Source organism: Scyliorhinus torazame, chromosome 12 (genome assembly GCF_047496885.1).
Source record: "Scyliorhinus torazame isolate Kashiwa2021f chromosome 12, sScyTor2.1, whole genome shotgun sequence".
In the NCBI taxonomy this organism is placed as follows: Eukaryota; Metazoa; Chordata; class Chondrichthyes; order Carcharhiniformes; family Scyliorhinidae; genus Scyliorhinus; species Scyliorhinus torazame.
The window spans coordinates 222,040,841-222,055,456 of record NC_092718.1 but is presented as its reverse complement, the minus strand read 5'-3'; the positions used below and the strand labels follow the sequence as shown (position 1 = coordinate 222,055,456).

At 68.0% G+C, this 14,616-nt stretch overlaps 1 protein-coding gene across 1 annotated transcript in view; it reads right to left on the bottom strand.

Moving 5' to 3' along the window:
* Positions 1-206: 206 nt before the first annotated feature.
* The window catches only part of LOC140387133 (large neutral amino acids transporter small subunit 4-like), a 27,478-nt gene continuing 13,068 nt past the window's right edge, over positions 207-14,616 (bottom strand). The window contains exons 2-5 of the mRNA XM_072470143.1: positions 12,796-12,919; positions 10,644-10,717; positions 2,847-2,970; positions 207-639 (exon numbers count right to left, since the gene is read on the bottom strand). Of these exons, the coding sequence (XP_072326244.1) occupies positions 478-639; positions 2,847-2,970; positions 10,644-10,717; positions 12,796-12,919 (484 nt within the window). The 3' untranslated portion in view covers positions 207-477. The remainder of the gene's footprint in view (positions 640-2,846; positions 2,971-10,643; positions 10,718-12,795; positions 12,920-14,616) is intronic.

The following is a 14,616-nucleotide window of genomic DNA, read 5'->3' as shown; positions in this document are numbered from 1 at the left end:
GAGAGAGAGAATGAGAGAGAGAATGAGAGAGAGAATGAGAGAGAGAGAGAGAGAGAGAGAGAGAGAGAGAATGAGAGGAAGAGAGAGATAAAAAAAGAATGAGGGAGAGGGTGCACAGGAGACAAAAAGAGAGAGAGAGAAAGAGAGAGTGAGAGCGGGAAAGGGAGGAATGGGCCATGAACCCTGTGCCTCCGGCTCTGAACGGAAAACTAGGAAAACAAAACCACCTAAAAGAAAAAAATCACAAGAGCTGCGACCTTGGCCAATAACTTAGTGGGAGGATAGCTCGATAGATATTCCCCGTTCCCACATCAACTAATCCACGATATTGATCAAATTAGGACGTCAGTTCCCAGGAAAGGGGCTTCTGGCACCAACAGAAAACTGCTGAAGGTCTCACTGAGGGTCTGTCGATGGAGCGAGTGTGAACATTGGTCGAGAGAGTCCTGTCTCAGTGTGGCGAAGGAAGCCTTGGGCCTACACAAAGGCTTCGTGTTTCGAGCTGCCATTGATTTTCATGAAGAGTTTGGCATCCTCGGCCTTCTGCAGTCTTTGCTTCCTCAGCTGCCGTCTGTAATAGAGCAGGTAGGCAGGCAGGCAGAACCCCATCATACTGACCCCCAACAAACCAATGTTCACCTGGGGAAGGGAACAGACACAATCAACACCTTCCACAACACCCTGTAATCACAGGTCACAGGAATTCTCAAACCAAACGTGCCACTTCAGCGAGGCACCAGGCCAGATAACCAAAGGCTGGATCAAAATATGTTGGTTTTAAGGATTGTCTTAAAGGAGAAGAGACAGAGAGAGAGAGAGAAGAGGTGGAAAGGTTTTGCGAGGGAATCCCAGACGTCAGGGCCCAGGCCGCTGAATGCACAGCAATGTGGGAGTGATTAAAATTGGGAAGGTTCGAGGGGCCAGAAGTAGAGAACGCAGAACTCTCAGAGGGCTGCAGAGCTTTTTATTTATTTAACTAATTTTTAAGAGTACCCAATTATTTTCTGCCAATTAAGGGGCAATGTAACGCGGCCAATCCACCCACCTGCACATCTCTGGGTTGTGGGGGTGAGACCCACGCAGACACGGGGAGAATGTGCCAACTCCCCACGGACAGTGACCCAGGGCCGGGATCGAACCTGGGACCTCAGCGCCGTGAGGCAGCAGAGCTAACCACTGCACCACCGTGCCGTCACAAGGGTGCTGAGCTGAAGGCGATTAAAGAGATAGGGATGTGCAAAGCCAAGGAGGCGTTTGAAAACACAGGCCGGAATTTAAAATTAAGGCACTGTTTATCAAAATTCAATGTAGGTCAGAGGGCACAGGGGGAAGGAGCGAGGGTTACGGTCGGAGTGTTTGATGGGGACAGTGTAGAGGGAGCTTTACTCTGTATCTAACCCCATGCTGTACCTGTCCTGGGAGTGTTTGATGGGGACAGTGTAGAGGGAGCTTTACTCTGTATCTAACCCCGTGCTGTACCTGTCCTGGGAGTGTTTGATGGGGACAGTGTAGAGGGAGCTTTACTCTCTATCTAACCCCGTGCTGTACCTGTCCTGGGAGTGTTTGATGGGGACAGTGTAGAGGGAGCTTTACTCTGTATCTAACCCCGTGCTGTACCTGTCCTGGGAGTGATTGATGGGGACAGTGTAGAGGAAGCTTTACTCTGTATCTAACCCCGTGCTGTACCTGTCCTGGGAGTGTTTGATGGGGACAGTGTAGAGGGAGCTTTACTCTGTATCTAACCCCGTGCTGGACCTGTCCTGGGAGTGTTTGATGGGGACAGTGTAGAGGGAGCTTTACTCTGTATCTAACCCCGTGCTGTACCTGTCCTGGGAGTGTTTGATGGGGACAGTGTAGAGGGAGCTTTACTCTGTATCTAACCCCGTGCTGTACCTGTTCTGGGAGTGTTTGATGGGCCAGTGTAGAGGGAGCTTTACTCTGTATCTAACCCCGTGCTGTACCTGTCCTGGGAGTGTTTGATGGGGACAGTGTAGGGGGAGCTTTACTCTGTATCTAACCCCGTGCTGTACCTGTCCTGGGAGTGTTTGATGGGGACAGTGTAGGGGGAGCTTTACTCTGTATCTAACCCCGTGCTGTACCTGTCCTGGGAGTGTTTGATGGGGACAGTGTAGAGGGAGCTTTACTCTGTATCTAACCCCGTGCTGGACCTGTCCTGGGAGTGTTTGATGGGGACAGTGTAGAGGGAGCTTTACTCTGTATCTAACCCCGTGCTGTACCTGTCCTGGGATTGTTTGATGGGGACAGTGTAGAGGGAGCTTTACTCTGTATCTAACCCCGTGCTGTACCTGTCCTGGGAGTGTTTGATGGTGACAGTGTAGGGGGAGCTTTACTCTGTATCTAACCCCGTGCTGGACCTGTCCTGGGAGTGTTTGATGGGGACAGTGTAGAGGGAGCTTTACTCTGTATCTAACCCCGTGCTGTACCTGTCCTGGGAGTGTTTGATGGTGACAGTGTAGAGGGAGCTTTACTCTGTATCTAACCCTGTGCTGTACCTGTCCTGGGAGTGTTTGATGGGGACAGTGTAGAGGGAGCTTTACTCTGTATCTAACCCCGTGCTGTACCTGTCCTGGGAGTGTTTGATGGGGACAGTGTAGAGGGAGCTTTACTCTGTATCTAACCCCGTGCTGTACCTGTCCTGGGAGTGTTTGATGGGGACAGTGTAGAGGGAGCTTTACTCTGCATCTCACCCCGTGCTGTACCTGTCCTGGGAGTGTTTGATGGGGACAGTGTAGAGGGAGCTTTACTCTGTATCTAACCCCGTGCTGTACCTGTCCTGGGAGCGTTTGATGGGGACAGTGTAGAGGGAGCTTTACTCTGTGTCTTACCCAGAGAGGGTCGCCTTCCAGAGGTCCCATCATGGCGAGGAAGAGGGGTTGCTGGAGGAGTGCGAAGAGAGCGCTGATGAGAGACTGCATTCCCGTCAAACTCCCAAACTGTGTGGAGGGATATCTGGAGCAGAGAGAAAAACAGCTTCAGGAACTGGGAATAACGGTAATGGTGTTACAGGGAGTGAGAAACCGCATTAAATCTGATTGAACCCTGAACTCCACAACCTTTAACCCGTTATTAATCAAACATCTATTGAAACAGGAGGCAGAGAAAATACATTCACAGCTCACTGCCCAGGGCCGCACGGTCACTCCCGGGGCGAGGGGCCCGGACACTCCCGCCCGGGGCGAGGGGCCACACGGTCACGCCCGGGGAGAGGGGCCAGACGGACACGCCCGGGGCGAGGGGGCCGCACGGTCACGCCCGGGGAGAGGGGCCACACGGTCACGCCCGGGGAGAGGGGCCAGACGGACACGCCCGGGGCGAGGGGGCCGCACGGTCACGCCCGGGGCGAGGGGGCCGCACGGTCACTCCCGGGGCGAGGGGCCAGACGGACACGCCCGGGGCGAGGGGGCCGCACGGTCACGCCCGGGGCGAGGGGGCCGCACGGTCACTCCCGGGGCGAGGGGCCCGGACACTCCCGCCCGGGGCGAGGGGCCCGGACACTCCCGCCCGGGGCGAGGGGCCCGGACACTCCCGCCCGGGGCGAGGGGCCGCACGGTCACGCCCGGGGAGAGGGGCCAGACGGACACGCCCGGGGCGAACGGGCCGCACGGTCACGCCCGGGGAGAGGGGCCACACGGTCACGCCCGGGGAGAGGGGCCACACGGTCACGCCCGGGGAGAGGGGCCAGACGGATACGCCCGGGGCGAGGGGCCGCACGGTCACGCCCGGGGAGAGCGGCCACACGGTCACGCCCGGGGCGAGGGGCCAGACGGACACGCCCGGGGCGAGGGGGCCGCACGGTCACGCCCGGGGCGAGGGGCCGCACGGACACGCCCGGGGCGAGGGGCCGCACGGACACGCCCGGGGCGAGGGGCCGCACGGACACGCCCGGGGCGAGGGGCCGCACGGACACGCCCGGGGCGAGGGGCCGCACGGTCACGCCCGGGGAGAGGGGCCGCACGGTCACGCCCGGGGCGAGGGGCCGCACGGTCACGCCCGGGGAGAGGGGCCGCACGGTCACGCCCGGGGAGAGGGGCCGCACGGTCACGCCCGGGGAGAGGGGCCGCACGGTCACGCCCGGGGAGAGGGGCCGCACGGTCACGCCCGGGGAGAGGGGCCGCACGGTCACGCCCGGGGAGAGGGGCCGCACGGTCACGCCCGGGGAGAGGGGCCGCACGGTCACGCTCGGGGAGAGGGGCCGCACGGTCACGCCCGGGGCGAGGGGCCAGACGGACACGCCCGGGGAGAGGGGCCAGACGGACACGCCCGGGGCGAGGGGCCGCTCGGTCACGACCGGGGAGAGGGGCCGCACGGTCACGCCCGGGGAGAGGGGCCGCACGGACACGCCCGGGGAGAGGGGCCGCACGGTCACGCCCGGGGAGAGGGGCCGCACGGTCACGCCCGGGGCGAGGGGCCGCACGGTCACTCCCGGGGCGAGGGGGCCGCACGGACACGCCCGGGGCGAGGGGGCCGCACGGACACGCCCGGGGCGAGGGGGCCGCACGGACACGCCCGGGGCGAGGGGGCCGCACGGACACGCCCGGGGCGAGGGGGCCGCACGGACACGCCCGGGGCGAGGGGGCCACACGGACACGCCCGGGGCGAGGGGCCGCACGGTCACGCCCGGGGCGAGGAGCCGCACGGACACGCCCGGGGAGAGGGGCCGCACGGACACGCCCGGGGAGAGGGGCCGCACGGACACGCCCGGGGAGAGGGGCCAGACGGACACGCCCGGGGAGAGGGGCCAGACGGACACGCCCGGGGAGAGGGGCCAGACGGACACGCCCGGGGAGAGGGGCCAGACGGACACGCCCGGGGAGAGGGGCCAGACGGACACGCCCGGGGAGAGGGGCCAGACGGACACGCCCGGGGAGAGGGGCCAGACGGACACGCCCGGGGAGAGGGGCCAGACGGACACGCCCGGGGAGAGGGGCCGCACGGTCACGCCCGGGGAGAGGGGCCAGACGGACACGCCCGGGGACAGGGGCCAGACGGACACGCCCGGGGAGAGGGGCCGCACGGGGAGAGGGGCCAGACGGACACGCCCGGGGAGAGGGGCCAGACGGACACGCCCGGGGAGAGGGGCCGCACGGTCACGCCCGGGGAGAGGGGCCGCACGGTCACTCCCGGGGCGAGGGGGCGCACGGACACGCCCGGGGCGAGGGGGCGCACGGACACGCCCGGGGCGAGGGGGCGCACGGACACGCCCGGGGCGAGGGGGCGCACGGACACGCCCGGGGCGAGGGGCCGCACGGACACGCCCGGGGCGAGGGGCCGCACGGACACGCCCGGGGCGAGGGGGCCAGACGGACACGCCCGGGGCGAGGGGGCCAGACGGACACGCCCGGGGCGAGGGGGCCGCACGGTCACGCCCGGGGCGAGGGGGCCAGACGGACACGCCCGGGGCGAGGGGGCCGCACGGTCACTCCCGGGGCGAGGGGGCGCACGGACACGCCCGGGGCGAGGGGGCGCACGGACACGCCCGGCGCGAGGGGGCGCACGGACACGCCCGGGGCGAGGGGCCGCACGGTCACGCCCGGGGCGAGGGGGCGCACGGACACGCCCGGGGCGAGGGGGCGCACGGACACGCCCGGGGCGAGGGGGCGCACGGACACGCCCGGGGCGAGGGGGCGCACGGACACGCCCGGGGCGAGGGGGCGCACGGACACGCCCGGGGCGAGGGGGCGCACGGACACGCCCGGGGCGAGGGGGCGCACGGACACGCCCGGGGCGAGGGGGCGCACGGACACGCCCGGGGCGAGGGGGCGCACGGACACGCCCGGGGCGAGGAGCCGCACGGACACGCCCGGGGCGAGGAGCCGCACGGACACGCCCGGGGCGAGGAGCCGCACGGACACGCCCAGGGGCGAGGGGGCCAGACGGACACGCCCAGGGGCGAGGGGGCCGCACGGTCACGCCCGGGGCGAGGGGGCCAGACGGACACGCCCGGGGCGAGGGGGCGCACGGACACGCCCGGGGCGAGGGGGCGCACGGACACGCCCGGGGCGAGGGGGCGCACGGACACGCCCGGGGCGAGGGGGCGCGCGGACACGCCCGGGGCGAGGGGCCGCGCGGACACGCCCGGGGCGAGGGGCCAGGCGGACACGCCCGGGGCGAGGGGCCGCACGGTCACGCCCGGGGCGAGGGGGCCGGATGGACACGCCCGGGGCGAGGGGGCCGCACGGTCACGCCCGGGGCGAGGGGGCCAGACGGACACGCCCGGGGCGAGGGGGCCGCACGGTCACTCCCGGGGCGAGGGGGCGCACGGACACGCCCGGGGCGAGGGGGCGCACGGACACGCCCGGGGCGAGGGGGCGCACGGACACGCCCGGGGCGAGGGGCCGCACGGTCACGCCCGGGGCGAGGGGCCGCACGGTCACGCCCGGGGCGAGGGGGGCGCACGGACACGCCCGGGGCGAGGGGGCGCACGGACACGCCCGGGGCGAGGGGGCGCACGGACACGCCCGGCGCGAGGGGGCGCACGGACACGCCCGGGGCGAGGGGCCGCACGGTCACGCCCGGGGCGAGGGGGCGCACGGACACGCCCGGGGCGAGGGGGCGCACGGACACGCCCGGGGCGAGGGGGCGCACGGACACGCCCGGGGCGAGGGGGCGCACGGACACGCCCGGGGCGAGGGGGCGCACGGACACGCCCGGGGCGAGGGGGCGCACGGACACGCCCGGGGCGAGGGGGCGCACGGACACGCCCGGGGCGAGGGGGCGCACGGACACGCCCGGGGCGAGGGGGCGCACGGACACGCCCGGGGCGAGGAGCCGCACGGACACGCCCGGGGCGAGGAGCCGCACGGACACGCCCGGGGCGAGGGGGCCAGACGGACACGCCCAGGGGCGAGGGGGCCGCACGGTCACGCCCGGGGCGAGGGGGCCAGACGGACACGCCCGGGGCGAGGGGGCGCACGGACACGCCCGGGGCGAGGGGGCGCACGGACACGCCCGGGGCGAGGGGGCGCACGGACACGCCCGGGGCGAGGGGGCGCGCGGACACGCCCGGGGCGAGGGGCCGCGCGGACACGCCCGGGGCGAGGGGCCAGGCGGACACGCCCGGGGCGAGGGGCCGCACGGTCACGCCCGGGGCGAGGGGGCCGGATGGACACGCCCGGGGCGAGGGGGCCGCACGGTCACGCCCGGGGCGAGGGGGCCAGACGGACACGCCCGGGGCGAGGGGGCCGCACGGTCACTCCCGGGGCGAGGGGGCGCACGGACACGCCCGGGGCGAGGGGGCGCACGGACACGCCCGGGGCGAGGGGGCGCACGGACACGCCCGGGGCGAGGGGCCGCACGGTCACGCCCGGGGCGAGGGGCCGCACGGTCACGCCCGGGGCGAGGGGGCGCACGGACACGCCCGGGGCGAGGGGGCGCACGGACACGCCCGGGGCGAGGGGGCGCACGGACACGCCCGGGGCGAGGGGGCGCACGGACACGCCCGGGGCGAGGGGGCGCACGGACACGCCCGGGGCGAGGGGGCGCACGGACACGCCCGGGGCGAGGGGGCGCACGGACACGCCCGGGGCGAGGGGGCGCACGGACACGCCCGGGGCGAGGGGGCGCACGGACACGCCCGGGGCGAGGGGCCGCACGGACACGCCCGGGGCGAGGGGGCCAGACGGACACGCCCGGGGCGAGGGGGCCGCACGGTCACGCCCGGGGCGAGGGGGCCAGACGGACACGCCCGGGGCGAGTGGGCCAGACGGACACGCCCGGGGCGAGGGGGGCGCACGGACACGCCCGGGGCGAGGGGGCGCACGGACACGCCCGGGGCGAGGGGGCGCACGGACACGCCCGGGGCGAGGGGGCGCACGGACACGCCCGGGGCGAGGGGGCGCACGGACACGCCCGGGGCGAGGGGGCGCACGGACACGCCCGGGGCGAGGGGGCGCACGGACACGCCCGGGGCGAGGGGGCGCACGGACACGCCCGGGGCGAGGGGGCGCACGGACACGCCCGGGGCGAGGGGGCGCACGGACACGCCCGGGGCGAGGGGCCGCACGGACACGCCAGGGGCGAGGGGCCGCACGGACACGCCCGGGGCGAGGGGCCGCACGGACACGCCCGGGGCGAGGGGGCGCACGGACACGCCCGGGGCGAGGGGGCGCACGGACACGCCCGGGGCGAGGGGCCGCACGGACACGCCAGGGGCGAGGGGCCGCACGGACACGCCCGGGGCGAGGGGCCGCACGGACACGCCCGGGGCGAGGGGGCGCACGGACACGCCCGGGGCGAGGGGGCGCACGGACACGCCCGGGGAGAGGGGCCAGACGGACACGCCCGGGGCGAGGGGGCCAGACGGACACGCCCGGGGAGAGGGGCCGCACGGACACGCCCGGGGAGAGGGGCCGCACGGACACGCCCGGGGAGAGGGGCCAGACGGACACGCTAGGGGAGAGGGGCCAGACGGACACGCCCGGGGAGAGGGGCCAGACGGACACGCCCGGGGAGAGGGGCCGCACGGACACGCCCGGGGCGAGGGGGCCGCACGGTCACGCCCGGGGCGAGGGGGCCGCACGGTCACGCCCGGGGCGAGGGGGCCGCACGGACACGCCCGGGGCGAGGGGGCGCACGGACACGCCCGGGGCGAGGGGGCCGCACGGTCACGCCCGGGGCGAGGGGCCGCACGGACACGCCCGGGGCGAGGGGCCGCACGGACACGCCCGGGGCGAGGGGCCGCACGGACACGCCCGGGGCGAGGGGCCGCACGGACACGCCCGGGGCGAGGGGGCCAGACGGACACGCCCGGGGAGAGGGGCCAGACGGACACGCCCGGGGAGAGGGGCCAGACGGACACGCCCGGGGAGAGGGGCCAGACGGACACGCCCGGGGAGAGGGGCCAGACGGACACGCCCGGGGAGAGGGGCCGCACGGTCACGCCCGGGGCGAGGGGCCGCACGGTCACTCCCGGGGCGAGGGGGCCGCACGGACACGCCCGGGGCGATGGGGTGCACGGACACGCCCGGGGCGAGGGGGCGCACGGACACGCCCGGGGCGAGGGGGCGCACGGACACGCCCGGGGCGAGGGGCCGCACGGACACGCCCGGGGCGAGGGGCCGCACGGACACGCCCGGGGGCGAGGGGCCGCACGGTCACGCCCGGGGCGAGGGGGCCGCACGGACACGCCCGGGGCGAGGGGGCGCACGGACACGCCCGGGGCGAGGGGGCGCACGGACACGCCCGGGGAGAGGGGCCAGACGGACACGCCCGGGGAGAGGGGCCAGACGGACACGCCCGGGGAGAGGGGCCAGACGGACACGCCCGGGGAGAGGGGCCAGACGGACACGCCCGGGGAGAGGGGCCAGACGGACACGCCCGGGGAGAGGGGCCAGACGGACACGCCCGGGGAGAGGGGCCAGACGGACACGCCCGGGGAGAGGGGCCAGACGGACACGCCCGGGGAGAGGGGCCAGACGGACACGCCCGGGGAGAGGGGCCAGACGGACACGCCCGGGGAGAGGGGCCAGACGGACACGCCCGGGGAGAGGGGCCGCACGGACACGCCCGGGGAGAGGGGCCGCACGGACACGCCCGGGGTGAGGGGCCAGACGGACACGCCCGGGGAGAGGGGCCGCACGGACACGCCCGGGGAGAGGGGCCGCACGGACACGCCCTGGGCGAGGGGCCGCACGGACACGCCCGGAGCGAGGGGCCAGACGGACACGCCCGGGGAGAGGGGCCAGGCGGACACGCCCGGGGCGAGGGGCCGCACGGACACGCCCGGGGTGAGGGGCCGCACGGACACGCCCGGGGCGAGGGGCCGCACGGACACGCCCGGGGCGAGGGGCCGCACGGACACGCCCGGGGCGAGGGGCCGCACGGACACGCCCGGGGCGAGGGGCCAGACGGACACGCCCGGGGAGAGGGGCCAGGCGGACACGCCCGGGGCGAGGGGCCGCACGGACACGCCCGGGGCGAGGGGCCGCACGGACACGCCCGGGGCGAGGGGCCGCACGGACACGCCCGGGGCGAGGGGCCAGGCGGACACGCCCGGGGCGAGGGGCCAGGCGGACACGCCCGGGGAGAGGGGCCAGGCGGACACGCCCGGGGCGAGGGGGCCGCACGGACACGCCCGGGGCGAGGGGGCCGCACGGTCACGCCCGGGGCGAGGGGGCCGCACGGTCACGCCCGGGGCGAGGGGGCCGCACGGTCACGCCCGGGGCGAGGGGGCCGCACGGTCACGCCCGGGGCGAGGGGGCCGCACGGTCACGCCCGGGGCGAGGGGGCCGCACGGTCACGCCCGGGGCGAGGGGGCCGCACGGTCACGCCCGGGGCGAGGGGGCCGCACGGTCACGCCCGGGGCGAGGGGCCGCACGGTCACGCCCGGGGCGAGGGGCCGCACGGTCACGCCCGGGGCGAGGGGGCCGCACGGTCACGCCCGGGGCGAGGGCCCGCACGGTCACGCCCGGGGCGAGGGGCCACACGGACACGCCCGGGGCGAGGGCCCGCCCGGTCACGCCCGGGGCGAGGGGCCAGATGGACACGCCCGGGGCGAGGAGCCAGATGGACACGCCCGGGGCGAGGGGCCAGATGGACACGCCCGGGGCGATGGGGCCGCACGGTCACGCCCGGGGCGAGGAGCCGGAACATCTGGATTCTGTTCAATAATCTTTGTTACTCACACAGCAGCATAGAGACCTCCCACAGCCGAGTGGATGAATCCTCGCACAATGGTGTGGAGAATGAAAGAGAGAATCTGCAAAGAATAGAAAACAATGAGGGTCAGTACTGAGGGAGTGCTGCACTGTCAGAGAGTCAGTACTGAGAGAGTGCCGCACTGTCAGAGGGTCAGTACTGAGGGAGTGCTGCACTGTCAGAGGGTCAGTACTGAGGGAGTGCCGCACTGTCAGAGGGTCAGTACTGAGGGAGTGCTGCACTGTCAGAGGGTCAGTACTGAGGGAGTGCTGCACTGTCAGAGGGTCAGTACTGAGGGAGTGCCGCACTGTCAGAGGGTCAGTACTGAGGGAGTGCTGCACTGTCAGAGGGTCAGTACTGAGGGAGTGCCACACTGTCAGAGGGTCAGTACTGAGGGAGTGCTGTACTGTCAGAGGGTCAGTACTGAGGGAGTGCTGCACTGTCAGAGGGTCAGTACTGAGGGAGTGCTGCACTGTCAGAGGGTCAGTACTGAGGGAGTTCCGCACTGTCAGAGGGTCAGTACTGAGGGAGTTCCGCACTGTCAGAGGGTCAGTACTGAGGGAGTGCTGCACTGTCAGAGGGTCAGTACTGAGGGAGTGCCGCACTGTCAGAGGGTCAGTACTGAGGGAGTGCCGTACTGTCAGAGGGTCGGTACTGAGGGAGTGCTGCACTGTCAGAGGGTCAGTACTGAGGGAGTGCTGCACTGTCAGAGGGTCAGTACTGAGGGAGTGCCGCACTGTCAGAGGGTCAGAATTGAGGGAGTGCCGTACTGTCAGAGGGTCAGTACTGAGTGAGTGCTGCACTGTCAGCGGGTCAGTACTGAGGGAGTGCTGCACTGTCAGAGGGTCAGTGCTGAGGGAGTTCCGCACTGTCAGAGGGTCAGTACTGAGGGAGTGCTGCACTGTCAGAGGGTCAGTGCTGAGGGAGTTCCGCACTGTCAGAGGGTCAGTACTGAGGGAGTGCCGCACTGTCAGAGGGTCAGTACTGAGGGAGTGCTGCACTGTCAGAGGGTCAGTACTGAGGGAGTGCTGCACTGTCAGAGGGTCAGTACTGAGGCAGTGCTGCACTGTCAGAGGGTCAGTACTGAGGGAGTGCCGCACTGTCAGAGGGCCAGTACTGAGGGAGTGCTGCACTGTCAGAGGGTCAGTACTGAGGGAGTGCTGCACTGTCAGAGGGTCAGTACTGAGGGAGTGCTGCACTGTCAGAGGGTCAGTACTGAGGGAGTGCTGCACTGTCAGCTGGTGACTAGTGGTGTGCGTCAGGGGTCTGTGCTGGGACCACAACTTTTCACAATATACATCAATGATCTGGAAGAAGGAACTGAAGGTTCTGTTGCTAAGTTTGCAGATGATACAAAGATCTGTAGAGGGACAGGTAGTATTGAGGATGCAGGGGGGCTGCAGAAGGATTTGGACAAGTTAGGAGAGTGGGCAATGAAGTGGCAGATGGAATACAATGTGGAAAAGTGTGAGGTTATGCACTTTGGGAGGAGGAATTTACGCATAGACTATTTTCTAAATGGGGAAATGCTTCGGAAAGCAGAAGCACAAAGGGACTTGGGAGACTCTTACAAGGTTAATGTGCAGGTCGAGTCGGCAGTTAGGATCCATTTTTGTTTGATTTTTAAAAATTAATTTAGAATAGCCAATTAATTTTTTCCAATTAAGGGGTATTTAGCGTGGCCAATCCACCTACCCTGCACATCTTTGGGTTGTGGGGGTGAAACCCACACAGACACGGGGAGAATGTGCAAACTCCACACGGGGCAGACTCGATGAGCCGAATAGCCCAATTCTGCTCCTGTGGATAATGGACTTAAGGGCAATGAGGGTCCACGGAGCCTTGCCAAATAGTGCTGAGCATTAACAGCAGGAAGGGGCTGGGACGATAGTGTTCGGGTTTGTAAGACAGAACCCAGTGACCAATAGGAAACCCTTTCATATCTCCCCCCAGTGACTCTCACTGAATGGCCACACACACGAGGCCTCACTTGGCTGAAGAGTCAGTGACTAATTCAGAAACAAGAGTCAGCATCCACTGGGTGGGGGGCACTCTCCCTCTACCCTCCTCTCTCTCTCCCCCCCTCCCCCCCCCTCCGGTCCCCCCTCTTTGCAGCGGGGAGCCGGTGCAGGTGGTTACCTGGAGGGGGAGGTTGGGAATCAGACAGGTGATTCCAAATCCCACCAGGAGGATGTTAGTGAACACGAAAGCTCGCGTGGCATTGGTGATTTTCTGAATTTTACGATCCCTTTTTACACTCGGCCTGTAAGAAAGTGAAAGAATAAAATTACAAACTGACCCAGTGACCGGCAGGGACCCAGCAATGTCCAGAGATCACAAACAGAGCCAAGAATCAGTCAGTGTGGCCAAAGTACTCGCCATAAACCCAACCCTGTACCCACTGACCAACCACAAACCCAACCCTGTACCCACTGACGAACCCATAACCCAACCCTGTACCCACTCACCAACCACAAACCCAACCCTGTACCCACTGACCAACCCATAACCCAACCCTGTACCCACTGACCAACCACAAACCCAACCCTGTACCCACTGACCAACCACAAACCCAACCCTGTACCCACTCACCAACCCATAACCCAACCCTGTACCCACTCACCAACCCATAACCCAACCCTGTACCCACTGACCAACCCATAACCCAGCCCTGTACCCACACACCAACCCATAACCCAACCCTGTACCCACTGACCAACCCATAACCCAACCCTGTACCCACACACCAACCCATAACCCAACCCTGTACCCACTGACCAACCCATAACCCAACCCTGTACCCACTCACCAACCCATAACCCAACTCTGTACCCACTGACCAACCCATAACCCAACCCTGTACCCACTGACCAACCCATAACCCAACCCTGTACCCACTGACCAACCCATAACCCAACCCTGTACCCACTGACCAACCCATAACCCAACCCTGTACCCACTGACCAACCCATAACCCAACCCTGTACCCACACACCAACCCATAACACAAGCCTGTACCCACTCACCAACCCATAACCCAACCCTGTACCCACTGACCAACCCATAACCCAACCCTGTACCCACTGACCAACCCATAACCCAACTCTGTACCCACTGACCAACCCATAACCCAACCCTGTACCCACTCACCAACCACAAACCCAACCCTGTACCCACTCACCAACCCATAACCCAACTCTGTACCCACTGACCAACCCATAACCCAACCCTGTACCCACTGACCAACCCATAACCCAACTCTGTACCCACTGACCAACCCATAACCCAACCCTGTACCCACACACCAACCCATAACCCAACCCTGTACCCACTGACCAACCACAAACCCAACCCTGTACCCACTGACCAACCACAAACCCAACCCTGTACCCACTCACCAACCACAAACCCAACCCTGTACCCACTCACCAACCCATAACCCAACTCTGTACCCACTGACCAACCCATAACCCAACCCTGTACCCACTGACCAACCCATAACCCAACTCTGTACCCACTGACCAACCCATAACCCAACCCTGTACCCACACACCAACCCATAACCCAACCCTGTACCCACTGACCAACCCATAACCCAACTCTGTACCCACTGACCAACCCATAACCCAACCCTGTACCCACACACCAACCCATAACCCAACCCTGTACCCACTGACCAGCCACAAACCCAACCCTGTACCCACTGACCAACCCATAACCCAACCCTGTACCCACTGACCAACCACAAACCCAACCCTGTACCCACTGACCAACCCATAACCCAACTCTGTACACACTGACCAACCCATAACCCAACCCTGTACCCACACACCAACCCATAACCCAACCCTGTGCCCACTCACCAACCCATAACCCAACCCTGTACCCACTCACCAACCACAAACCCAACCCTGTACCCACTCACCAACCCATAACCCAACCCTGTACCCACTGACCAAC